The sequence below is a fragment of the Penicillium hordei genome, assembly GCF_028827395.1.
Source record: "Penicillium hordei strain IBT 12815 chromosome Unknown utg000004l_segment0_segment0, whole genome shotgun sequence".
In the NCBI taxonomy this organism is placed as follows: Eukaryota; Fungi; Ascomycota; class Eurotiomycetes; order Eurotiales; family Aspergillaceae; genus Penicillium; species Penicillium hordei.
This window is the reverse complement of record NW_026623145.1, coordinates 1,647,898-1,674,274: the sequence shown is the minus strand read 5'-3', so window position 1 is coordinate 1,674,274 and position 26,377 is coordinate 1,647,898. Positions and strand designations below refer to the sequence as shown.

General features: G+C 49.9%; 6 protein-coding genes across 6 annotated transcripts; 2 read left to right on the top strand and 4 right to left on the bottom strand.

Annotated features, from left to right (window-relative positions):
• Positions 1 to 284: 284 nt before the first annotated feature.
• N7537_007903 (membrane morphogenesis protein VPS13) lies at positions 285 to 9,900 on the bottom strand (the record flags this gene model as incomplete). Its single annotated transcript, XM_056898958.1, has 3 exons — positions 285 to 325; positions 386 to 802; positions 858 to 9,900. 3 exons carry the CDS (start codon positions 9,898 to 9,900, stop codon positions 285 to 287), a joined length of 9,501 nt encoding a protein of 3,166 aa, XP_056751034.1.
• A 1,112-nt stretch (positions 9,901 to 11,012) lies between these two features.
• Positions 11,013 to 12,123, top strand: N7537_007902 (DUF3429 domain-containing protein; the record flags this gene model as incomplete). The annotated part of the gene is made up of 4 exons (XM_056898957.1): positions 11,013 to 11,228; positions 11,295 to 11,342; positions 11,410 to 11,634; positions 11,701 to 12,123. 4 exons carry the CDS (start codon positions 11,013 to 11,015, stop codon positions 12,121 to 12,123), a joined length of 912 nt encoding a protein of 303 aa, XP_056751033.1.
• A 2,202-nt stretch (positions 12,124 to 14,325) lies between these two features.
• Positions 14,326 to 16,256, top strand: N7537_007901 (glycerol kinase; the record flags this gene model as incomplete). The annotated part of the gene is made up of 4 exons (XM_056898956.1): positions 14,326 to 14,633; positions 14,703 to 15,697; positions 15,755 to 15,921; positions 15,984 to 16,256. The coding sequence occupies 4 exons, from the start codon at positions 14,326 to 14,328 to the stop codon at positions 16,254 to 16,256; spliced, it is 1,743 nt and encodes a 580-aa protein (XP_056751032.1).
• A 1,814-nt stretch (positions 16,257 to 18,070) lies between these two features.
• N7537_007900 (uncharacterized protein) lies at positions 18,071 to 20,269 on the bottom strand (the record flags this gene model as incomplete). The annotated part of the gene is made up of 1 exon (XM_056898955.1): positions 18,071 to 20,269. One exon carries the CDS (start codon positions 20,267 to 20,269, stop codon positions 18,071 to 18,073), a length of 2,199 nt encoding a protein of 732 aa, XP_056751031.1.
• Positions 20,270 to 21,043: 774 nt separating this feature from the next.
• Positions 21,044 to 22,594, bottom strand: N7537_007899 (uncharacterized protein; the record flags this gene model as incomplete). The annotated part of the gene is made up of 3 exons (XM_056898954.1): positions 21,044 to 21,973; positions 22,027 to 22,398; positions 22,448 to 22,594. 3 exons carry the CDS (start codon positions 22,592 to 22,594, stop codon positions 21,044 to 21,046), a joined length of 1,449 nt encoding a protein of 482 aa, XP_056751030.1.
• A 679-nt stretch (positions 22,595 to 23,273) lies between these two features.
• N7537_007898 (i-AAA protease YME1) lies at positions 23,274 to 25,913 on the bottom strand (the record flags this gene model as incomplete). Its single annotated transcript, XM_056898953.1, has 5 exons — positions 23,274 to 23,669; positions 23,726 to 25,455; positions 25,513 to 25,627; positions 25,680 to 25,820; positions 25,884 to 25,913. 5 exons carry the CDS (start codon positions 25,911 to 25,913, stop codon positions 23,274 to 23,276), a joined length of 2,412 nt encoding a protein of 803 aa, XP_056751029.1.
• Between the last annotated feature and the right edge of the window lie 464 nt (positions 25,914 to 26,377).

Here is a 26,377-nt window from a genome sequence, read left to right as displayed (position 1 = left end):
ATTTTAGATACTAAAGTTATCTGATTGAGCTCTATTAAACAAATCGTAGAATTGCACAAAAACCAAACTCTTCCTCGCTGTATACATAAAAGAAGAGCAGTAAAAAAAAGCCATCAAAACAGGCTAGGATGCAAAAATTAGGCAACCTATGTACGTGAATGGAAGCTGAGAAACCGAGAGCAATTTACCCTTCATATGCTCTCTGAATTTTGATAATCCCCGTCCCAAAAATGAAAGCAGTCCATCTCATGACATCATTAAGAACCCCCAGGGCCTCATGCATTCTATCCCCTGGCATTATATTTCTCATTGAAAGCATTGACCGCTGGAAAATAAATCTGGTTAGCATGTAACATTATCTAGCATGATCTGGGTAATCACTTACCAATAGCAATCTGTCTATATAGCCAGTTCCGTGAGCTTTCGTCTTGGACAGGAATGAATGGTCCGTTGGCACCACCCTTGAGCGTGATACTCATTCCAGTGCGCTCCTTGGATATGGTCTGGATATCCGTGAGACGGATATCCCACTCATTACACAGCTTCTTTGTGCGCACTAGCATGATGCGTGCGTAAGTCAACAAGACCAGCATGTCTCGGCCAGGAAGCTCTAGATGGGCAATGTAGTCCTCGTTGAAGTATTTGCCGTCGTCCGTGGTCTTCAGCCAGAACTGCCCGAGAGCTTCGCGCTGCGAGTACGGACGCACGATGCCATCGGTGCCAATGAAGCGAGTGAGTCGAACACGGTCGAGGCCTTCGGCATCGAAAACGGTAGTGGTGTTGCGAACACCTTCTGCCAGATCTAGTAGGGAATTATTAGTTATGAATTACCAGAGAGAGAACATGGTTCAACTTACTGGAGGCAAGATCGAATGCACCAATTGCTGGCTTGGTAGCCAATCCAAGGACTCCCTTTCCGACGCCCTTGAAAAATCCTTGGATACCTTCTTTCTCGGCACCTTGCAGTGGATGACGGGCCAAGCCACCGATACCGCTCGCTAGACTAGTTGCAAATGCATTGCCACCAGCCGTGATTCCATACAGAGCGTGCTTGGGGCGGTTGCGCACCTTGGACATCCGGCGCTGGGTTTGGAATTCCTTATCAAGAGTAGCGGCGGCGAGACCCTTGGACATACTTCCCGTGAGCTTGGCCATACTGTCCGAAAATCCGAAGACGGACTTCTTGACGAAGCTTGTCGCACCCTTTGCGATACCAATGCCCAGCTCTTGGGGACGGTCAGTCATGACCAGACCCTGGTATGGCTCATAGAAGATGGCAGCGACACCAGAGCTAACATTGTTGAACAAACCGACAGGGTTACCCAGGAAATCGGCCGAACCGAGAATGATATGGATCTGGCGCAGGAACTCTTGAGTGTAGTGTGCACGGACATTGCCGACCAGGCTAGGGAAAGAGACACGGGCATTCTCAAGCATCAGAGCGTTGAGTCGGACAGGAGCATCATTGACATTACCCATCGACATTGTCATGACGTTGACAAAGAACATCAACGGGTTAGAGGGCTGCATTTCATCTTCCACATTGACACGCTCAGTGCGCATGAAAGAAATATCCATCTGCATGGGCTGGAGATGAAGAAGCTCGAAGTACACATCCTGACCATTGTCTGCCTGTTGCGGCTCGGGAATGTTGAGGTCTTCATCACACAGTTTGCCCTCTTGTTCCTCGGCCCAGGAAGCACCCGGAATCTTAACAAAGTCAAGCATGGCAAAGACGAAGTCCTCATCCAGTTCGAGTGTCATTTGCTGCAATAACAAGGTCGCGTACTTGATGTAGAGAACACCGTACGAGTCGTCCTTTACCCGTGTAACCATTGCATGGAAGATCGGGTGTGCTTCCATCTCCTTGCCAGTCTTTGGAACAACACTGGGGTAAAGCAAGATGGGGAAAATTCCACCGTAGAGTTGGTTATCGATCTGTATCCACTTGATAGTAGTGTTCAGAGTCTGGTACAATCTCGACTCCCTGAACTTGATCTCAATCTCGCGGAATGTGAGATACAGCAGCTCTTTTAGGTTCTGGTTGATCAATGAGATTCCAATGCCACCTAGGCGAAGTTGGGCTTTGAAGTTGACGTCCGAGTTCATTTCCTTGACCTCGAACCCAGTGTTCGTACCTGTCTGGGAGGATTGTCCTCTTTGTTGCTTGTACATACTCTTCGATGCTTTGAAATTGGACAACACGAGAGTCTGAGTAGGGCCATCAGCAGCAATGTTGATGTCAATGATCTTCTGGTATCCGCCAGCCTGCGAAGGCGGAATCCGCATTGGAATGAGGTTTCCTATCTCAGCAAGCTTGATGTGGCGCTCTTTGCCCTGGCAGGTCAAGACAAGTGACTTGTTCTTCGTCGCCGGGTAGTCCCATGCATACGGCATGATACTCCGGGCTGGAATTCGATACCGGATCGGCCTCCAGCCACTGGTTTGGTCGTCTTCGTCATCATCTTCCACGTTTGGATTGGCTTGGTAGAAAATGAACTCCATATCGCTTTCGTTACGCATAGAGAACGGCCAATTGCGAGACTCGACGCTAAAGTGTAAGAAAAGAGTTGCTCCTTCCATGATGATATCAACCTTGATCAGCTTCTGCCGCTGATTCGCCTTGGCTAATTTAATATGCACAGTTCCAACATCTGCAATACTGAACGGAGAAGACCATTGGTTGTTAACGCCCGGGAAGCAGAGACACAGCTGTTTCTCTTGGACTTGACGAAGGAAATGAAGCGGTACCAACTGCCCGTTCTGAACCTGGAGTACATTGGACGATCCTGGCTCGCGCACGAGAATATCTTCGTTGAGCTTGCTCTTTAGGATGAAACGTGGAGCAAGTGTGACCACCTTGGTCAACTTGTACTTGCCCTCACCTTCGGCAACAGAGACTCCGGAGTGGAACTCAGATCTGCCTTGGCGATCGGGGAAGATGACCTCAAAGGTACTACCAATAGCCTCGAAACTCTGCGGCTTGCTCCATGCAGAATCGCTCACCTTTAGGATAGATCGGTTTCGTTGATCCTCGTTGGCATAAGAGTACATGTATGGGAGTGCACGGCCCTCGTCTCTTGGATCGGCTCTGAGTCCTTGGCCAGCAGCATTTCTTGCAGATTGAAGGAATGCTTTGCTTTGGATATCCATTGGAAGGCCAGTCTTGTTCAAGATAAGGTACGGGCTGTACACAGAAACCTTGAAAGCACCACCACTGTTGGGAATGTTGAAGTAATGAAGCTGTAACTTCAGCTGAAGGCCTCGTTCATCCTTAAGCGACAAGGTATGCTCTCTGCGGTAGTCTTGAGCATTGCCGTTAACGATAGCAAACTCGCTCTGGCGGAAGACCGTATCTTGTAGGTCAATGCTGAGCAACAGCAGGTGGGACAACTCCACGACGTGGACCGGGCTGACGCCGCCCTTCCTCAGGAAGTTCGTCCAATCCTTCTTGGTGTTCTTGTCGTAGATGCGGTACTTGAAATCGTAGGGCAACAAGTTCTGAATCTCCACGGGGGCGAAGATTCGGACTCTCATGTAGGGATACACGCTCGTAAGCGAATCTTTGCTATCAAACGTTGCGTTGACTTGGAAATAGAAAGGAGGGGACTGCTGTCCGCTTTCGCTAACGCACTTGACAGTGCGTGTGGGTCGCTTGATGAGGTCCTTCCAAAAGAGTCGCTCATCTGACCAGTCATATCCGAAGCCCTGATCGGGACGAACAACGATAGAATGGAGATATGCTGATCCAACGGGTGCTGGTCGTGCATCGCCAGGCAAAATCTTCTCTATCTTCAACAGGTGGCCGTCTTTGGGGCTGAAGACGCCCAATTCCACGGGAATTTGGGTGTTGTTCTCGATAAGAAGTGGCGAACGGAATGTAATGTACTTGACATTATCTGGCCCCAGTTTGACTTCCACGAGTAACCGGTGAAGAACATTTTCTTGCTTCGGCTTCAGGGCGTAGATAGTCTCGCCCTCACGCACGACAGGGATGCGACTGATACTATCGAAGCCACTGCCTTCCAATTTAACGCCAACTACTCCGCCATGGCCTTCTGGTGTCAATGTTTCACGGACAGCGGTGGAATCTTCAAACCGCCATGGTGATTCTTCGCCATCAGTAAGTTTCGCCGCTGGACCTTCCCCTCCTGCGCTAACATCGGCCCAAACTCTGAGGTCAAACCCAGTGTAGTTGCGGATTCTGTATGGGGCATCAGCGCCTCTTGGCTTGGAAAGGACATCCTGAGATGTAGAGAGGAATTGGAAGGATTTGGATGCGAGTGCAATCGTGGCGGATGTGACTGTAAGCTCCATTGTCTTGTGCGAATACACATCGAAAGAGAAAACATCTGGGTTGATCTCCTTGGCCATGTGGAATCCCAGCTGCCAGGGTTCAATCAACGGCTCCCAGGCTGACTTCGAGAAGTTGTACACGTTCAAGAACGTTTCGAAGTTGGTATCGGCATTCAGTGTCGATGACCAGTCGCGCACATCAACGTTGAATTTCTTGACACTCCAATCGAGCAAAGGGAGATCGTGCAAGTCACCAATAAGAATGACTCTAACTCCGTCGATCTTGGCAGACATCTCCTCGCGCTTGAGGACAACTGTACTTTGTGGCGCAGTTGTCCTGTCCAGGTTTGCAACGCCTTGACTCAGGCGGCGGGCTCTCTTAGCAATAGTAGAGGACGTCTTGCTGGCAGAGCGCCCTCTGGTTGTTTTCGTGTCCGTGATTTTCTTCACCTCTCCGCTCTCGATCTGCTGGCCATTCTGGGCCCTCATTTCAGAGGCTTTGTTGACAATCTGGATTGCCATCAGGATATCACGCAGAGACAAGCGAAGAACAAGAGGCTCAAGGTGCACCTCAATGGAGGTCAAAGCAGATCCCTTATCCTGCGATCTGCTATCAATGGACATCTCAAGTGTGAAATCATCCAGAATGCGGAGTCGAGACGTCTCAAACTTATCCATGCGGCACAGGAACATGCCCACTTTTTGGATCTGCAGAGTTGACACATTTTGGTGGGAGATGAGAACTTCCTTGGTACCAAGTACGATAGCTTCGGAGTGAGGAATAGCAGGGTTGGCTACCATGATCACTTGAGCATCGACAAGATTCACCCGGAATGATACGGTCATGGCCGCTGCTGTAGTATCGCTCGAGGAAGCCTCGGTTATAGCCTTATCGGAACTTGCGGCAGTATCGGAACCTGATTCAGATTCCTCGGGTGATTCGCTCTCCTCCTCCTCCACCACCTCTGCTGGTTCTTCAGAGGCAAATGCAGACTGGCTGAATGACTGTAAAGCAGACAGATAATCCAAAGCAAACATAATGCGAGGGCTGTCAATAGTCAGCATCGCAATGAGATGTTTCTCTGGGCCTCCAGACATGGAGATGCTAGCCATGAACTGCTGCTGGACATCGTTGTTGATCAAAGACATGATGTTTCTGAACTTATTCGAGTCCTGCTTGCGACTATCGCGGATGGAGAACGAATGAATGAGGAGCTCCGACTCCAATGAGCCATCTGTCAACATGCGCAGTTTGACTCGAGTATCATTGAGAGAGAACTTGGACAGACTCGAATCCTCTAGGCGACCGACGGGCTGGTCGTCGTTTGCTAGGATAAGCTCCAAGCCGACACTGTCGACCTTAAAGATCATATCAAGTCGCACCCAAGTCTCTTTATTTTCGCTGTCACCAGCGGGTGCTCCTCGCAGGCCATTTTGTGCCTGAACGGCCTTTGAAGTGGCCTCCCTCGTAGGTTCAGTCACCGATGAGGGTAAAGACTCCATAGCCTCGAGCTCTTGTTGTTCTGAATCGGTGGCAAACGCGCCCGGGATCGACTTTGACAGCTCCAGCAAGAACTTGAGCTGACTCTGGGAGATACGAAGATTAATAGGAGATAGAGAACCCTCGATTTCCATGTCTGGGCGTGGGTTGTTTGCTTGATGCTCCAGATAGCAGATGCTAAACTCCAAGTTCACCTTCTGAATCATCTCCAGCTCCTCAGATGTACCGTCTTCGAAATGGAACTTGGAAGTAAGGCGAATATTGCGGACACCAGTAGAGATGACGTTGACAGCAGGGCTGTCCTTTGCTTCTTCCATAGGAACAAATTCATTCTTAGCGTAGATTTCACCGAGGTGAGCAGTGATTGTGTCTCGAGGGCGATCATCCGTCATAACGCGAGGGAAAACTACAATGGGCGTCTTCACGATGATGTCAAGCCGCACACGTGAAGCATTCTCCTGAAGCTGGTTGGCCTGGCTGGCAGCGGCTTGGCGAGCTGCATTGAAAATGGCTTGCATCTTGCCAAACTTAACGAGGAAGTTGATAATTTTCCGGTAGGGCTCCTCCAGGAAATTGATCTTAATTGAACCAGACCGTAGATAGACCTCGGAATCATAGCCGGGGTATGTGTCGCTCTCGGGGTCGAAGGTCTCGTACTTGAAGTCTGCGAAATTATCTCCTTCTATGGTCAAAAGGCGTCGGATATCAGAGTCCTCCGCAGCACCCAGGTTAACATCGTCAACCAGAGTCAGACTGCCTATCCGAGACTGAATGAGCATTGAGCTACCCACGAGGAAAATACCGACATCGGCAGTGTTCAAACTCAAGGTTGCCAAGCGGACTCCATCATTGTTGAGGACGAGAGCAATACTCTTGAGATTAGCCTTGATGCGAATCTTCCCAGCTTGCTCGGGCTTTTCTTCCACGCTAGGTGTTCCTTCGATGGCCTTGTCTGTTTCTGGGTAAGGTTCAGTCGGTTGTTGAGGATTTGTGAATGTGATGAGGATGAAGTCCAGAAGCGTGAGAAGTGTTTTCCTTGTCACGACCAAATTGATAGTCGAGACTGATATGTCAAGGTTCATGGCAACCCCTTCATAAGTTGAGTCAAGCTCAGGAGACTCAGGTTTTACCCGTACCATCTTCAGCTGGAACAAGTCCTTGTCTTCGTCGGCATCAAAGCCTTTAGAAGAGATGATTCTCTTGAATTCAGGAACCGGATTCTCTTCGATGTAATCATCCACGCTCAAGGACTTCAGAATGACTTCAGCGACCATGTCATAGGGACGCATGTAAAAGTCCAGCGCAAATCCTTCAGCAACCAGTTCAACCAGCAACTGATCCCGCTGCGGGTCATGGAGGTCAGCACGGAAGAGTGAGCCGCGGAGACGCCCAACAGTGAATTTGAATTCGAAGTCTCGGCGATGGATATTGGTCGGTGTATCCACATTCTTCTTCGCCTGTTCGCTCTCTACTTCAGCCTCTTCCTCATCGTCGTCAACAACGGGAAGGTCACGTTGGACTGACGGTTGGAAGGATGCTGATCTGGCTCGTGTGGCTATGGCTGCTTCTTCCTTGGCTGCTGCTGCAGTAACTGGATCAGAGGCAGACTTTTCCGTGTCGAATTGCGGAATTGCAATATCAATCAATTTCATCAAGCCCTTGTATTTGGTGTCTGACATTGATGCGTGAAGCTCCGGCAGATGTCCAGAGATGCGTGTTCGGGTAAGCTGTGTCACGTTCGGTACGATACACATCTCCAGGGCAAAATCAACATTGATGCGGTCGATGATGTGGAAATTCCTAGATTCAACATTGGTGTTGAGCTGCGCTTTGGTTGCTTCAACACCAGGTCCGATGAGGACTTGGGTGGAGTCCAATTTGATGAGGAAGCGATCGTACAACAGATGCTCTAGTTGCTTGTAATCTTCCTCCTCATACTGTCGTTTCTGCTTGGACTGGAGATCTCGCATCGCTTGACGGTCGACCAACTCGCTGTTGACACTGGCATGACCGGCGTCGACAATCAAGCAAAGTGAACTTGGTTGTGTGATACTTTCTGGGACAATAATCAAGGGCGCGTGAATATCGAATTGTGCATCGACCTTCTTGTGCTCTTGCAAGGCAAACTCGAGGCCGGCCCGGGTTTGCTGCCGCAGTCCTTCAACCGTGGCACCTGCGGTGTCTAAGAGAGCACCAATCGACTCCATGTGTCGCTCAGGTGGCTCAAAAAACTGGACAATTCCCACGAGGAATCGAGGGTTGTAAATGACCTCAATACTCTTCAGCTTGACCTTCACTGCTGTATCCGCATCACTTTCGAGCGGGTTCTTCTCCAGCTGCAGATGGAACAAGCTGTCCTCATCCTGAAGATCGTCTGCGCTGGTTTGGGAGGCAAGATCATCATCGTCCTCGGTTAGCTCTTGAACCTTTGTAGATTCAGGGGGGGAATCCTTCACCTTGACGATCTGAGGATAAAGAGTGCCAGCAGTAGTGCCATCATACATCTTCAGCCCTCCAAGATCAAGATCAAGGAGATAGGAATCATGGCGTTGAAGTGCTTTGGCTCGGAAATTGTCAAACACTAGCTTCATGACCTCATTGGCCGACCCGTGAGGGTCCTGGATTAGAGTGAAGCTACCAGCCCGAAGACTCCAATTGACCTGGAGCTTAACCCATTCCCGGGGCACATCTACACTCTCGCTGATTGCTTTCTTTTCATCCCAGTCAATGGCGTTATATAACTCTTGTCGCTGTTCTTCGGTCATGGTGGTCTCTTCAGACTCCTCTTTCTTAGCGCCCCAGAGCCAGGAAGACCATGATTGTTGTTCTGCGGGCTTCTTAACCCCGACATTTTCTTTTCGTAGCTGGTTCCTTGCAAGTGAGCGCCAGAATCGAATATCCTCGTAGCTGAGTTTTGCTTCCAGTCTCTGCATTTCCTTGGTTTCTTCGGGTGTGAAAGCTTCTTCCTTCTTCGTTTTCTTGAACAAGGCAATGTACGCGATGCGGTCATCTCTGCGCTCCTTAATATAGCCCCAGGTCCAGCGCCTGTTGCGTTCGTGGATCTTGCTAAGAACGGCTTCTCCTGCGAACCTCATCCATGCCCGGGGGTCTTCCTTTGGCGAGGACTTGGGCTGGATTTTCTTATATTCCTGATGGCGAATGAAATAGTGGAACAGATCTACCAGCATCAACGCGTCGCGATATTGTTTGTCATCAAGGACGAAGCCGAGCTCATCGAAGAGCAACCGTGCTTTGATTGCAGGTCGATCATACGTGCCCGACTTGTCCATCTCCAGTCCAGCACGGCCACTGACGGGGCGGAGCATGAATTGGTTTCCTTCGTCTGCATCAATCGCAGTTTTCAGTTTTTCCATCAACTCAGCACGGCCGATTCCCTGGGCGTCTGCGCCTATATCAGAGCCTCTCCCGGTTCCGAGCAGTGTGGCGTCAGTATTCCAGTAAGCTGAGAGAGCACCAAGGACGGCCAGTTTATGCGTGACACTGGAGTCGGATTGGATGAAAGTTGGATTCCATTCCCCGTCTGTGCTGACGGCACTCAGTTCCTTGAGTGTCATGCCAACAGCAAACGGATGCCCAGGTGATGCGATAGAGTCTTCGTAGCGGAAATGCACATTCTTGATAGAAATCTGCAGGTTATCCACCACGGCCGTGATCATACTCTGTGTGAAGCTTTGGTTCCGGCGCTGTTCCTCCTGGCTCATGCCTTCCGCATTGCGCTCGCGCAAAATCTCGGCGCTCTCGATCCGTTCCATCTTCAGCACATTCGCTCTTTTTTCTTCCTCCTCCGGGTCGTAATCCGCATCTTCTCTGGGTGCCGCGAGCAGGAAGACATCTTCAATGTCGACTTTCACCGGTTTGCCTCGTAGATTTGACCATGGGATAGATAATGTGAGCTCTCCGAGATGGCCTTCGACGACGTTCAGAGGGAGGCGTAGCTGATCGAGCGCTTCGCGGCGCAGTTCAAGGTTCCGGAGCTTGACATCGCCTGACCAGATTCCGATGTTGAGCTGGGTCGCATCGAAATTCTTGACGTATATTCCCAGGAACCGGTTAAGTAGATTAGCAACCACACCCTCCAACATTGCTGCGGCGTGCAGCCGTAGACCGGGCCTGGTGGTTGGGCTCTATGGCCGGGGCGGATTTCAGTGGGTCGGGGATTGGATGATAGTCTGTAATTGAAAGCAGTTGACAAGTCAGCAACGATCCAAGTGAAAAGTAAGGAGCGGAACTTCTTCATTGAACGGGCTCTTACACAGTATAAGGGCAGTTTTCAAGAACCCTGGGTAATAGGGGACATCCAAGCCATCCAACTGAGCGGGCTGGGAGCACGCGCGATACCGAGGTGGAACTTTTCCCCTCCAAGGAGAGCGGAAATCGGTTAAGATGACCAGGTATCAGATTAAAGAAGAATTGCGAGGGAATTAAAAGCGCTAAATTGAGAGAGAACGGTGTTGGGTATTCAAGCCCAAGTTAATGACCCTGATTGCGTGGATCAAGAGAGGTCATATCTGTTACGCAAGTTGTATGATGGGATGTACTCGGTACAAACGGGGTACAGCTTCTTACGCCAGGGCGGGTATCATTTCCGCCTACCACCAAGGTATTTCAAACGTACAGAGTACTTGAGCTACAATACACTTGGCACTACGTGGGTAGTTGGGGGCCAGTGGTAAGTGATTTGGTTGCTTTCGTTATCAAGGCCATTTGAGCACGAGGCGATGCACTGAGAACCATCCCCCTGCAATATACTGTACCGTACTGGTGGATACACACTTGTTTACCCCAGGAGTGACGTAGCCAACTTTTGGTTAGGGCAGCAGCCCCGGAACCCGGCTGAATGTTTGGAGACTTGATGCCTGAGGCAAATATAATAGCAGCCTGAGGCCAAAATATCTGCATCGAGCTACAAATTGCAGTTTGGGTCGCTGCGGTCCGCCCGAAAGCAGACCACACCTCATCACTCGGTCACTTCATTTCTGGATATTCTTATTTGTTCCCTCCCGGAAAGCCCACGCCGTCGACTTCGTGACCAAGTCATTTTCCGGGTGTATACCCTTAATCTCCACTCTTCAACTTCTGTCCAGCTTTTTAAAAGGCCAATTGGGTGAGTTGACACTGCTGTCCGGCCGTACCCGAGGCTTTTCTTTCCGACTTGCTAACCCGACGACAACGAAAAGCTGTATATCTCCCTACCATGTACCGCAACGCCGCCGCCCGCTCCGCGCTCCGCGCCTTCTCGAGCTCCAATGCCTCCGTGGCTCGCTCCGCTCTGGGCAACCAGATCTGCAAGGCCCAGATGACCTCGTCTGCCCGCAATCTGCTCCGTCCCTCCGTCTCGCCGAGCTTCGCGCTCGCCGCTCACAAGCCTGTCACCACCGCTCTTGTGCGCTACTCGTCTTCTTCGGCTAAGGTAAGAGAGGTCACATTGCTTGTGATTCGCGCAAAGGCACTCAATGGCTAATTGCCGATACGATAGCACGATGAGGATGATATTGATGTTATGGCGGGTATGAAGTCCGAGGCGGTACGTATTTCCAATTCGACTGTGTAGCTGGGTCTGCATATGCTAATTGCGCATTGCCAATATATAGAAAGTTATCAAGGAGACCTTCAGCCTGACTGGTGTCCCCAAGGAGGCCCTCTACCTCGGTATGGCTGGTGTCGTCCCCTACCTGGCCACCTCCCTGCAGACCGTCTTCCTCTCCTACGAGATCAACCGCGCCGCTGCTCTTGGTGACGGTCTGATCTTCTCCGGCCAGAGTGCTGAGCTGATGCTGCACATGCTCGAGCCCATCCAGATCGGCTACGGTGCCGTTGTGAGTGATCCCGAGTCTAGTCTCTTTTGAGTAATCACAAGTTTGCTAATCGCCATTTATGGTTAGATCCTTTCTTTCCTCGGTGCCGTCCACTGGGGTCTTGAGTGGGCTGGATACGGCGGCAAGTTCGGCTACCGCCGCTACGCTGCCGGTGTGATCGCCCCCGCTGTGGCCTGGCCTACTCTGCTGTTCCCCGTTGAGTACGCTCTGATCAGCCAGTTCCTCGCTTTCACTTTCCTGTACTACAATGATGCCCGTGCTGCCGCTGCCGGCCGTGCTCCTCACTGGTACGGCATGTACCGTTTCGTGCTGACCTTCGTCGTCGGTGCCTCCATCGTGGCTACCCTGATCGGCCGTGAGCAGATCCAGCAGACCCTTGTCTCTGAGCACAGCATCAAGGACAAGATCAACGCTCTGATCTTCCTGCAGAAGAAGGAGAAGGAGGAGGCCGAGTCTCGCCGTCGCAGCGAGATCGAGGATTCCGAGTAAATTTGCCTTTTGACAAGGCGGGCGTCATCCCCCCGAGACTGATCTCGATGTTTGCATTACCCGTGATTTCCTGTAGAATATACGCAGAACGCAGTAGGGCGGCCACTGAAATTTTTCTTTTGTTTAATTGAAGTGTCAATAGTTGGAGACACCGGAGTGTTCTCGTCCAAGTAGCAACCAGGTTTTTTTTTTTAGTCTTTATTAAAAGAATGCAACAGTTCAGCATCGAGTGGGGGTAGTAGATATAAACGCGACGGGGGTGTTACAAGGGTAGTGGTATCCATGGATGTATAGTGGGCTCCCGCATCAAATTTAATTTTTGCGGAAAACACGGATTCCAAAAAGCTACACACGTGCTTGGCATCAAATCTGATTTAGAGCTGCAAGATTAGGTGCCTAAAATATACATACTACATCCATGGATCTATAGTTATATGGAACTAGTTAACTAGGTAAAGGGGGAATTGGTAATCGGCATCTTGGTCACACGGGTTGCCGCAGATCGGAGTCGAGGGGTATTCAAAGGGGTAACGGGACAATTATAATGCACTAGGGCGGGTCGATCCTCTTGAAGTTGTCACGGGGTGCCGAAAATATTGACTAGAGATCTAACTATGGAAGGAACTAGCTGAAATGCACCTGAATAATATAATAATTTGGGAAAAAAGAGGGTACTTTTGTAAAAAAAGATTGCATGGCATATCTTTTGCAAACGGTAGGGAAGGTAAAGCGAGACCTGCATGCGAGGTACACATAGTAACGTCCGATGGCGCCAGAAAACATGCTGGAATCCACCTAGATCGGCCATTTTGTGTCTTTTTTTTTATTTTTATTTTCTTGGTCTGTTCTAATCTACAAGTATTGTACGGAGTACTTGCCTCGCACGTCCTTGTCCCTGGCAGGTTTGACAAGATCCCCTCTCCACGTCTTTAGATAATGGCCGCTAATAGGGCAATTAAGCCGGTTGACAAGACCGGTTCGCCATGGAAAGAATCTGGTACTGGAGACGTCATCTTTCTGGGGGTTAATATTATATAATTAGTTAGGGATTTTGACTATGCTGTATCAAGCATAAATGCCAATGTGCCAATGCTGGAGACAAGGATCTTGATCAATAAGAATGAGACCCGGGAAGTAGGGAGTCAAGATCATAGGTAGTTCCCCGGAGGGGGGGTTGATGCGCTCGAAGGTTCTTGGCCTCGACTAGAGCCCGTTCTCCAGGAATGGGGAATCCCCATTCCTTATTTTCTTTTTCCCCAATAGGCTATATCGCTAAAAGAAAATCATTAATTATTCCCGATAGTCGGATTTTCTCCATGAATAGGAATTATTCAACTAATCTGCAAAGAATGTAGACTAATAAAAAAAGGGGGGGGTTCTAGAACGACTGAAGGGACCGCAGGGGAAAAATGGACCGTGTCATGTGTACGATCGACGGGGCTTGTGGAGTGCCCAGGCTTGGAGAGACGGGGGTTGGAGAGAGTAAGTAGTATATGTTATGTGGTATAGGATATATAGGATGTAGGATATATGGAATATAGAATATAGAATATATTAACTATGAATTATAGAAAGAGATATAAAGAATTCCAAAGATAAGGATGTATTATTCAAGTATATAGTTCTAAGCTCATAAATATCATAAAAAAGGAAATAGTGGGGGAGGTGACGAGGTCTTCTGATCAGAAAAAAATCCCCCGAACCGGATTTCTCATTTCCCCCCCACCTGGGCTTTTTCTAAGAGAGTCCACCCCTTTGGATAAAGAGGCCTGCCCTGGTTCTGTTCTTCTGTGAGATCTTCGTTCTTGTTTCTCCCGTTCCGGTTTCTCTCCTATCCTACACACCCTTATACACTTATACACTTATTCTTATACATACTCGACCTCGGCATCCAGCATCCAGCATCTCGACCTCTCCCACATTCGAACAATTTCTACATTTCTACATTTCACCTTTTTTTTTTATAACGGTGAAAGGGACTGCCATATTTCACCTTTATTTCACCTTTTATACCTGGGCACTTCTCTGATACGTCACGCTCCACTTTTCTGCCACGGGAGCTGGTCCCCGTATCCCAACACCGCCACCTCGTAGTTCTCTTCCCCCCTCCGTCATTCCCCTCTTTAAATCCTGGAGGACAGTAAAATCGGTCTCTCTTTCTCTTAATATCTTTTTTTTTTTTTTCCCTACACATTTTGGAAGATGCGCAACCCATTCGATTTGGACTTTGAGAGTGTTGACGGAGACTCCGAACCCGCCCAGGATTTCGAGCTCCCCGAACATGTGGAGGACAAACAACGGGAACAACTGAATCTCAATTATCGTCCAAAACAAAGAGACGATGGGGATCGTTCTTTGCTGCAGGATGAGGACGAGGATGAAATGAAGAGTCGATTCATCGGTACCATTGATCAGGGTACAACGAGTACACGATTCATCATCTTTGACTGCACAGGCGTTCCCGTCGCCAAATACCAAACTGAATTCCACCAAATTCATGAACACCCAGGGTAGGTGTTAAAAAAGCCCCTCCCTTTACAATCCCGGACTCAATATTAATTTACCCCGCACCCCCACAGATGGCACGAACAAGACCCTTACGAATTGGTTGAATCGGTCTATATCTGTATCGAAGAGGCCATGAAGTCCTTCCTTGCCCTCGGCTACTCCACATCCGACATCGAAGCCATTGGTATCACCAGTCAAAGAGAAACCGCCTTGGTCTGGGACTGGGAGACCGGCGAGCCCCTGCACAACGCAATCACGTGGACCGATACTCGTACCGTCAACCTGGTACGGGAACTGAAGGAAAGGCCCGGCGCCGACGAACTCCGTAATATTTGCGGCCTACCCCTATCCACATACCCCTCATCTGTCACACTACGATGGATGCTCGACCATCTGCCCGATGTCAAGTCGGCTTATGATGATGGCCGGGCTGCATTCGGAACCGTCGATAGTTGGCTCATCTACAACCTCAACGGTGGTCCTCAGAACAAGCGTCTGGTTACGGATGTGACCAATGCCTCACGAACCATGTTCATGAACCTCGAAACCCTCAAATACGACGATCGCCTCTTAAAGTTCTTTGACATTGACCCAACCAAGATCCGTTTACCCGAGATTCTTCCCTCAGCCGACCCCGAGGGTTTCGGTAAAGTTGCCGAAGGACCGCTGGAGGGTGTTCCCATTACCAGTTGTCTGGGTGACCAGGCTTCGGCCTTGGTCGGCCACTGTGCCTTTTCTCCGGGAATGGCTAAGAACACTTACGGCACTGGATGTTTCCTTCTTTACAACGTGGGCGAGAAGCCGGTTATCTCGAAGCACGGTCTCTTGGGCACAGTCGGTTTCCAATTAGGGAGAGACCGCAAGGCCGTCTACGCACTGGAAGGCAGTGTGGCCGTGGCGGGTAGTGGTGTCTCTTTCCTAATGAATAACCTCGGCTTCTTCCGCGACTCGCGTAAGGTCAGCGATTTGGCCGCCAGCGTGCCGGATAACGGAGGATGCATTTTCGTCACTGCGTTCAGTGGTCTCTTTGCTCCTTACTGGATTGATGATGCTCAGGGAACTATCTGTAAGTCTCCAACACGGTGCTTCGCCTTGCAGAACCTTAATCACTAACATTTCCTAGGGGGAATCACCGCCCACACACAAAAGGGACACATCGCCCGTGCAACCATGGAAGCGGCCTGCTTCCAAACGAAAGCTATTCTCGACGCCATGGCAATGGACAGCGGCAAGAGCCTGACAGAACTGGCTGTCGACGGCGGCATGAGTAACTCCGACGTTTGCATGCAGGTACGTTCCAATGTTTTCCTAATGTCCCCAGATTATATTGCTTACTGTTACCTTTGTATTAGACCCAAGCCGATATTATTCAAATCCCCGTCGAACGTCCCTCTATGCACGAAACAACTGCCCTCGGCGCCGCCATCGCCGCCGGCTTCGCCATCGACATCTGGAAGGATTTCTCCGAACTAAAGCATATGAATCGCGCCAACCGAGCCTCGTTCACACCCGCGATGTCCGTCAAAGCTAGCGGCCGCATGTATAAAAAGTGGTCCAAGGCCGTGGAGATGTCGCGCGGCTGGATGGCCGACGAGGACAGAGAGGAACACAATGACGACGAATAAACAAACTTTTATACATATTCCTTTGAGATGACCCCAACCGGTTCATCGACCCCGTGGCTCAATTCGTGCATCTCATCCCATGCACGATACATACACACGCACAAGAAACAAGAGAGGGATCTACATGAGGATCATATCAACCGGATATCGCACATATCCTCTCTTGGATACCCGGATGGTTTTTTTTTTTTTTTTTTTTTTTTTCGGGGGCGGGGGCGGAGGGGCGTCTGGACACACGTGTCCATTTATACATATTTAGAGAATTTCCACCGACTAGAAAGTCCGTCCTAATAGGCGTCTGCCAAAGCCCATGTCCCCCTTCATCATGACCGTTATGACGGGAGTCATTTGTTCCAGAAGATGAGCTGGGGATTTACTTTTTTTTTTTTTTGCTGTTGGCCAGTTTCCTCTTCTGGGATGAGCTCGACTCAGCACTTGTGTATATACAACCCATTTTTGAGGAAATGAAGAAAAAAAAAATCTAAATATCATTACAACTCAACAGTACAACCTAAACGTACTCTCTGCATTGGCTAGAATCCAAATAAGCAATATCACAACATTCCCAAAAACCAGTACTCATCGCAGATCCGGGAGAAACCATGATATCATGACAGTGGAGAAGCTCAAATTAAGGTTGATGTGACTAAGCAATTCCTGGGCGATGCCGTGAAGTCATGGTCCCCAGACTTGGGTTTTAGGGTTTACTATATTTGGATCTGGTACTTCGGGAATAGATACTGTCTAATCTTAGAAAATCTCATCGAATCCACAAAACAGATTTTCGTCGACGCCTTGAAACATGGACAATCCTGGCCAGATATCTTGACAACTCGGAAACCCCTGGTTCACTACAATGACGTTCCGAGAAGCCAATGACATTCGTCCATTCTCAACTTCATTCTTCCAGAACCTCTGGAATATACCCCGAGCTCTCGGTTATTAATTTAGCCTTTGAGTTATTTGATTTTCAGTCCTGGTAAACTAATATGGGGTTGTCGTTTGGACAGGCAGCACCCATAACGTGTGCGGGCGTAAGTTGATACAGCACCTCTCTAATCTCCCTATAGGCCAACTCTCTGCTTTCTCCAAGATGATATGGGATACCAGTCCCAATTGGTAGAATAGACTGACCGCGCGTGCCCAAGGCTCGTAGCGTTGGGTTTACTGAATGAAGAGCTGGCTAGAACAATGAAATAGAGTCATGTCAGGAACGCAATTTCCTTGTTAGAGCCTTTTGCAGTATCTATAGCAGAGGATTTGGATGTACCAGCATGGCCAGGCGCATTTCCGTCAACTTTTCGATCAACTTCCCCCTAGGTTTGTCGTGCGCCAATAACTACGGTCTGGTCTTCTGCGTTGTATTCGAATTTATCAAACGCAGACAATGAGACTAGTACACCGCTGGCAGATGAGGACCCGACCCCGGTACTTCGGATAGCCCAATCCAGATCAGAATGTGCTAGGAAAAAAAGTAAATCTGCGAGAGACGAAATTTTGCAGGGCCGAGCGATAATCTTGGGGGCCGCCCATGTGCAACTCTCTATTTTATATAGTGGAGAGCTTGGAAATATTATTTCCGAGGAAGAAAGTGGAAGTCGATCAAAATTCCGAGACAAATTTTTTTTTCATAGAATTAAGGATTATGAAGTGAAGACGACGGAAGTCGTCTAGGTCCCAGAACATGTTTATATTCAATGAGGCAAAGCGTTCGTAGATACATTACGTCATAACCCCATAGTCTACAAGCATATAAATAAGCTTAGATATAACCTGGGGAAGTCCCCGCCAATAGGCACCCGCAATGTGTCGGACTAATCCGAATGTTTAACTGTCAGAGCTACCCGCCCCTCCTCCCCTTCATCAAGCGCAACACTATAGAGCTCTTCTCCAAGCTCTTTGCGCTTGACCCAACGTTCGACCTCCCGGTCCTTCATCTGATCCGCCATCTCCAGAACCGCCAACGTGTCCTTCGAGTACACCTGTGAAACCGCCTGCCAGTGATTCCCTAACAAAGAATGGCGCGTGTATCGCGCAAACAGCCCCACGACAATGGCCATCACCACCCAGTGGCTAAATAATAGCCCCATCCCTACCCCGAACCCTGTCCACTGAGTCGGAATCAGCGCCGCGTGCGAGAAGGCGGTCTCGGCACGCTCAGTTCCATTGAGTCGCAGCAGCCTCTCGTAATAGACCATCTGGGTGAACAGTGTGAGGAGCGCCTGCAGGGCCACAGCAGGGCTTCGTGTCTGCTCCAGCGTGTCCTGGAAAAGACTGGTATATGACTCATGCGCGATGTAGATACCCGGGGGGGAGTCCCGGGACAGTATAATGCCCGGGTCAACCATCATTGTGCCCTCGTTCTGCATCCTTATTAGGATCTGAGCAAGGGCTCCCATGAAGGACCAGGCATTGGAAGCGCTAAGGGACCGGGATTTTAACCACTTTGTATCGGAGACATTCAAAACGGAGGTGGGGATCACTGGATCGGAGGACAAGGGTTGCCAATCCGAGCGGGGGGCGAGAACGAGCACGCCTCGCTGATTTAGTGGCTGTCGGGGTCTGATTGCACCTAGCTGGGTACGCATACTTTCGGTGTCGTAGCGCCGCATGGGTTGGTTCCAGGACATAGTGGGCTCCGACCCCTCCCAGTTGCTGTGTATGTCCGTAGTGAACGTATCCACTCCGAGATTTGCCATACAGGTTGTCACCCGCACCATAGGGTCATTGGTCACGTTTCCGACCATCACCCAGGGACTACTAGTGGTGTCGTTATTCCCCATGAGGCGGACCTCCTCCGTCCCGTTGTTGGGGACACCCGCCGAGGAGACGACGTCTAAAAGCATGAACAACGTGGATGCCTGCAGATAGCCGGGAACTATGCTCCCCTTATAGGTGGTAGGTCCGGGTGTCACTAGAGGGTCTTCGAGCAAGACCTTCCATTCCATGCCATAATCCGGCCAACATAAGCTCGTAAGTCCTTGCTTCTGGTTAGAGATCGGCATCGAGGTAGCTAACGCGCACGTAAATGGGAGGTAGGACTGGCTATCCGTACCATGTAGCATCGGATACGTGCCGTTAGCGATAGCCATCTGTCCAGAGAGACGTGGGAAAGTTGGGTTGAGAGCGTCGAGGCGAAGGTCACGTAGTTTAGGTTGCACACAGACAACACGTTGATCGCTTATTGGGACTGGGCCTCGGAAATAGCGTAATGATTTCCGCTGCACCCTCTCTAGATAGGGTAGGAAGGCACGGTATGTGTGACCTGTATCGTCGTACTTAGGCCCAGGTATCGGCGGTTCCGATTGCTCGGCAAACGTCCAACCGGCCACCGGAGGTATCGACCACCACGGACCAAGGAAAGGATCTCTGGTATAATTTAATTGTCGGATATTCGTCATGTTGCTGGTTTGGGTAAATGCGCCGTTCCCAAAGTCGGCCACGAGAAGGGTGGAAAGGAACTGCACAGCTATAATTACTGAGACTTCAAGGACAATAAGGGTCACGACCAGGACCGAGAGGCCATTTTCGCGTAACGGTAGACTAGGGGTCCATAGCAAGTTTGTCGGGCTCCCACTTAGAGCCCGCATAGTGGAATAGAATGGCCCGTCCGCTAGTGGAGAGCCGACGCGCTCTAGAATAATGCCCGCAAACATCGCGGTTGCCACGTTAGCCTGGGCCGTGACCACCGCTCGTAGAATGGCGGTGCAGATGGTGACGATCCGCGTGGTCCAGTTTGCTTCAATAACTGAGATCCAAACGCTGCTTGGTTCTCGTCCTGCAGCTGCTGCCATAGACTCAACCCAAAGCCAGGCTAAAGGTAGGACTGCTATGGTAAGTATGATCGAGCCGAGACACAAAATAAGGATTTGAGTTACCCCCAGCCGGGCCCACAGAGAACTTTCCTTTTTCGCGACTTTGACTTCATATTGAGCCTGGCTGGGGGCGTTCTTAGGCGCCGTCAGAGGAATGTACGCGACTGCGTCCACACCACTCTCTCTGGGGCGTGACATAGCAGGTCGTATCATAGCAGGTGGGTAGTAGCATGAAATATCGAAAAGGAGCACCTAACAGGGTACTAGAAGAAGAAGGATAGTCACATTAGGTGTATTGAATAATAGTGGCCCAGGGAGATGCCAAGCCTTCCCACATCCTTGCCTAGGTGCCTTGTGCTGCTCTACCTCATGGTACTTTTCTTTGGGGGCTAGAGAGGGAGCTCGGGTGCGTGATGGGTCGGGAGCACCCCAAAGTACTCCGTACTGCAAGTCTGATCCTTGACAGTTAGCCGGTGACCTGCTGTCGCATTTGCCAATACAAAAACTAACTCACGCAGGGGTATGGTTGAGACACCATATAGAGCCTGCACTGAGCAGAGAGGTGAATAGCGTCCGACAAATCAAGTCACGGGGATAGTGAGAGTGGCTTGACTACATATGTAGGTATGTACATACCACACCCGGCAGACTAGCTGGCTTAGCCACCCCACAGCCATTACTGATGGTGTTTATAGATGATGTACTTTTCGAGCTAGAGGTGGCTCTGTTACAGCAAGGATTCATACCTATTCAAGAGAAAAAGATCCGGCCAACGCTTTATGAAGCGCAGCCTCACCCATCAGCGTTCTGTCAGTCTTTTGACCGCTTATAGGAAAGTTGGGACTAGAAAGCAAGGGGGAGCACTACACACATGGGTAGGTGCCACCACTTTATAAGGGCGCTCAGAGTTCTACTCACTAAACATCTAGTTGCTCTATAAATATAGCGAAATATCTTATGGACAGTAAATCTTCACAATGGCTCCTTCGCATCAGTCGTAAATCCGTGCTGCATAAGAAACTCGTTGAGCTCCTTATCCTCTTTCTCCAAATCCAAATATCCGCTTTCAGGTAACAAGTAGTAAACAATCATGCCGAGGATAGCGACACCACCAGCCAAGTAAAAGGTGGAGCTATTGCCAGCACGGTCCTGCAGTGGGGTAAAGCACTGAGTGCCAACAGCAGCACCCGTTCTACCGAAGGCTGTCGCGACACCATATCCCATGGACCGCATGGCAGTGGGGAAAGACTCAGAAGATATAAGCCCAATGGTAGCGCCGGGTCCCATATGGCCGAATGCTTGCAACAGGCCATACAGGACAACAAAGGCCGCAATGTTTTGAGAAAGCTTGGAGTACGTGCCACCGATAACGAAACCCAGCACAACATATCCAGCGAAGCCCAGAATTCCCGTCCAGCGACGCCCAATTGCATTGGTAAGCCAGGCCCCCAACATAACGCCGGGAACTGGCAAGACCGCCAAAATGACCTGCCAAATAGCAGTCGTCCGGACATTGTGATCTGTAACCAGGGAGGAGATGATCGTGCTGGACATGATGCTGTTAGGGAAATTGATGAAATCATACAAAAAAAATGCCAGCGATGTAGTCAATAGCCTCCACCAATAACGCCGTGCAAGGAGGAGGCAAAGGCGCCAGGACTTCGGCTGCCGCTTGAAATTGGAATTGTGGAACAGAGACGAGTCCACCATGAACAGTCTCAAAACTACAATTGAGACTGGGAGGAGAGTGGCAATGGAGTAGATGGCGTGGAAGGCGATGACAAGATTGTTATCCGTGGCAATGAGTGTGATCAAATAGATAACCATCAAAATTGGACCCGCGGTTGTGGCCATCAAAGTCGTAAAGGACACAAACATCGGTCCTCTGTATTTGCGCATGATCTAAAATCAACCATAAGAATAAATCCATAGTAAGGGAACGGTTAAATACTTACCCAGTCCGATTCTTCGATTCCAGCAGCGGCACTAGGAGGGTATTCACCTCCAACACCGAACCCAGCAATTCCACGAACTATAACAAAATACCACAGCATATTACTTGAGGGATGCACCTGCAGAGCTAGTGTCGCCATCAAGGTACCGATTGCGACCAGGGAGGACGTGAAGAGCAATCCGGCGCGTCGTGAAAACATATCAGAAGTGTATCCGAAAACAACCACACCAAGGATCGCCCCGACAATGACGGAGTTGCTCATGCGGGTTTTCATCTCGGAAGAAAATCCATCGGCTCCAAGCACCTGCTTGAAAATAACATTCGTAGGATTGGCGAGAGTGTTTTGAAAGCCATCGCTAAAGTTGGCGATGTACTGGGGAGAGTTAATAGGTGAAGCTCAAGTCTGTCAATATCAAACTCACACAACTGATTATGGTAATATTACTCTGCCATCTGCTTGGACGATATGAGTGTGTCACTTCCTCAACATCCCCACTGACAACAGTGTTGGCATTTTTCGTCTCATCTTGTGAGGGGTTGGAGGGTAGCCCACTTTCAGCGGCCGCCATCTTTCACTTTGTGAGGGGCATAATCAATGCTTTCATACTGCTTGAATGCTGAAGGAAATATGCCAATCTTTATAGCTGATGCTGCCGATCATAAAAGATAAAACAGATCTTCGGTCAACGTCCGAATCTAGATATTTTTATGATATTTTCCGCGGAGATAAGCATTGTGATAAGTTCGTGATATACTTGGCGTAAATGGGCTTGGTATGTTACTTTGGTAAGCGGTTGAGTCATTCAGCTTATGTAACTAACAGTTTTACAAGCAAAGAGCGGAAACAAGCAACCCACCCGACCTAAAATCTGTATATCTGGCCGTGGAACACTGTTCTTGATAATGGACCATTCTTGCCTACTACGTTGGCAACGAATTAATCAACAGATAGATTGTGACATACCAGATACAACGTACAGGGAATATGTACAGATATCAATTCAAGCTTCAATGGTATTGCACACGCAGAAAAGCGGCGAGCTGATAACAAGAGTCAACTAGAATCTGACTCAGGCATGATGTAGAAGAGAGAACCAAGGAAAGATGGTATTTTCAATAGACGCCCGAATGATGGCGGGATGCACAGTGGAGATGAGAAACAGGGTAGGTGGGCGTGTCTGCAGAGCTAGCAAGAAAATAAGACATGAAAAATGAAAAGGGGAGATTACAGAGTGTGTAGAGGTGAACTTATTCATTGACCGTGGGTGCTCTTCCTGCTGCCGCAGACGGGTTGAGACTGGTCGACTGCAAAGCATCGGGAAGCTTCAGCGGCGCAGTAGGGGAGGAGTTCAGTTTATTGATCTTCTCGCCTTTCAGCACCTGTTCCATCTCCTCCTTTGTAAGCGTTTCGTATTCGATGAGCGCCTTTGTCAGAAGTTCCAGTTCCTTGCGCTTTTCGGTCAGGATGTTGGTTGCTCGGTCGCGGGCCTCCTCCACAAGCCGGCGCACTTCACCCTCGATCTCTTGCTTGGTTTCCGATGATAGACTATCATAGTTGGTAGACAGGTCGACGTTGCCCAGTTTCTTGGAATATCCGAACCGGGTGATCAGTGTGAAGGCCGTCTCGGTGGCACTTTGGATATCCTAATGAGGCGGTTAGTATCGAGAAATTAACAAAAAATACAACGAGTAAAACTTACAGCTGAGATACCACTAGTGACATTGTCGTGGCCGAAAACCAGCTCTTCAGCAGCCTTGCCACCCATGGAGACGGCGATGTCTGCCAAGTACTCGGTGTAGTTCCTCGAAACAGTATCCATCTCCGGCAGGAAGTGGGTGATACCAAGGGCCATACCACGGGGAACAATGGTGATCTTGTACAGCGGAGTGGAGGAAGGAGAGAAGTGCGCAACAAGGGCATGACCAGCCTCGTGGTACGCAGTCAAGAGCTTGTCCTTGTCTTGAATGATGCGACTGCGAGCCTCAGCGCCCATCATAATCTTATCCTTGGCCCAGTCGAAGTCGAACGACCCAACATTAGCCTTACGATCACGGCTGGCATGGACTGCAGCTTGGTTGACCAAGTTCTCCAGGTCAGCACCGGAGAAGCCGGGGGTGCCACGTGCAATGACTCCGACGTCAACATCAGCACCGAATTGGATTTCCTTCATGTGATGTCTCAAGATGTCCATTCGGCCGCGAACATCAGGCAGGTCCACAACGACCCTACGATCAAAGCGACCAGGTCGAGTGAGTGCCTTGTCCAGCAGTTGAGGGTAATTGGTAGCAGCAATGATGATGACACCGCTAGTCTGGGAGAATCCGTCAAGTTCCGTGAGTAACTGGTTGAGCGTCTGCTTGACATAAGCAGCATCACGCTCATTTCGCTTTCCACCTATCGCATCCAGCTCATCGATGAAAATGATAGCTGGAGCCTTGCCACGGGCCTGAGCGAACAAATCACGAACACGCTTGGCACCAACACCAACGTATACCTCGTCGAATTCAGATCCAGACATGTAGAAGAATGGGACACCCGCTTCGCCAGCAACAGCACGCGCAAGCAAGGTCTTACCAGTACCGGGAGGACCGACCAAGAGAATGCCCTTGGGCAGCTTACCGCCTAGGGAAGAGAAACGATCTGGGTTGAGAAGGAATTCCACCAGCTCCTGTAACTCATCTTTAGCTTCGTCACAGCCATGCACATCGCTGAAGCGAGCGGTTTGCTGCTCGGGCTGAGTTTCCTTGTCCTGCGCACCCCTAACGTTCTTCAAAACGCCTGTGGTTTCAACCAGGATAGTGACCGTGACCAGAGAGATGTAAGTGAAAAATCCGAAAATGAGCAAGAATTTGACCCAGCGGAACACTGTGCTTCCGAGAGACTCGTCGACCACAACGTAAAGAGGAGCATCCTTGGCGCCAGTGCCGTTTTGTTTTCCCATTCCGATTTGACTGCCAGTAGCCCGAGCAGCAACCGCTTGGCCGACTGCCTGGAGCTGTTCAGGGCTCAGATTGTGGTTTGACCCGGTGAAAGCTCCAGCTCCAGCTCCAGCTCCAGCGTCGGCGCCACCGACGCTTGACTGGGCCTGTTGGACCAATGCTTCAGTTGTGAGGTCGCTTGCAAAATAACCGCTCCGGTGTCGTTCGATAACTATACCCGGCATTTTGGCACGCAAAAGAGCCGAGTAGAAAGCATTTTGGGCATCTGCGTTGTGCGGGCTCTTGTTAGCGACCTTCTCCTTCTGAGCTAGTACATGATGCCAGGAGCCCCCGAATAAGAACCGTTGCTGCTGTATCTTCGAAAGACCATTGACCTTCGGGGCCGTGCGTAGGGAGTTCAGGCGGAATGGGGTGAGGGTCGAGTATGAACGAGCACCGGGAATAGCATGGCGGATCGGCGTAGAGGATGAGGTGGCCCGAAGTACGTTGTCTGTTCTCGATGGTTAGACATGTTTCATCAATGTGATTTGCTCAACCCAATACATACTTCGGTTCAGCAATGACGACCATGTTTGTTGCGAAGGCCTGCTGACGATCTCCGCTCGTAGGGCTTCAATGGAAACGCCTTCCAGGTATTCAGGTAATGACGCGCGCTGAGAGATCTGTTTATATCAGCATGGGGTGGCGCCAAATTTTTGATAGGTTATGCCATACTGTCTCATTTCCCTGTCGGCTAGTACTGCGCTGGAGAGACTCGCTGAGCTTGGTCGTCGGAGTTCGCCCGGTTTGCCTCCAGGGAGCGGCCAGGACGCTATGCATTGAAGGCCAGAGATCCGACGTCACCGCAGCGACATTCTAGTAGCAGGTTGCTTGTGTCAGTTGTGAGATCTAGATGACAAATCACGAAGTGATACTCACAGGCATGGGGATCGGGACTTGGAAGGCCATGACCGATATACAGCGGCACTTGGCCGGATGTGAGGATTGGCGTGTGCTCCTCTTGGTCAAATTTACAGCTGAAGAGCAAAATTGAATCTGTTAAGTCCGAGTTGAAGATACTGACATCGCTGACGCAAGAATGAAGATAGAGAGGAAGGCGATAGTGTGCTCCGCTTTGATGCGGCGAATAGCGACGGCCACTTGTGTCCGAATGGGCGACCGTAACACATTCACGTGATGTCAAATGGCACGTGCACACTATAAATGGAAGCTTTTTATAGTGTCATTAACACCCATAAACTCCGATGAAGGAATGATATCGACATTTGAACAGAATGCCGTCTGATCGATTTAGCTATTTTCGGGTGATTTTTCGAGCAAATTGGTAGTAAATGGGATACTAGTAGCTGGGAAGGGCCAGGTACACCTGTTGTCAGCGATGTTGCCAGAAGCTGCCCATGGTTCGCGACCCA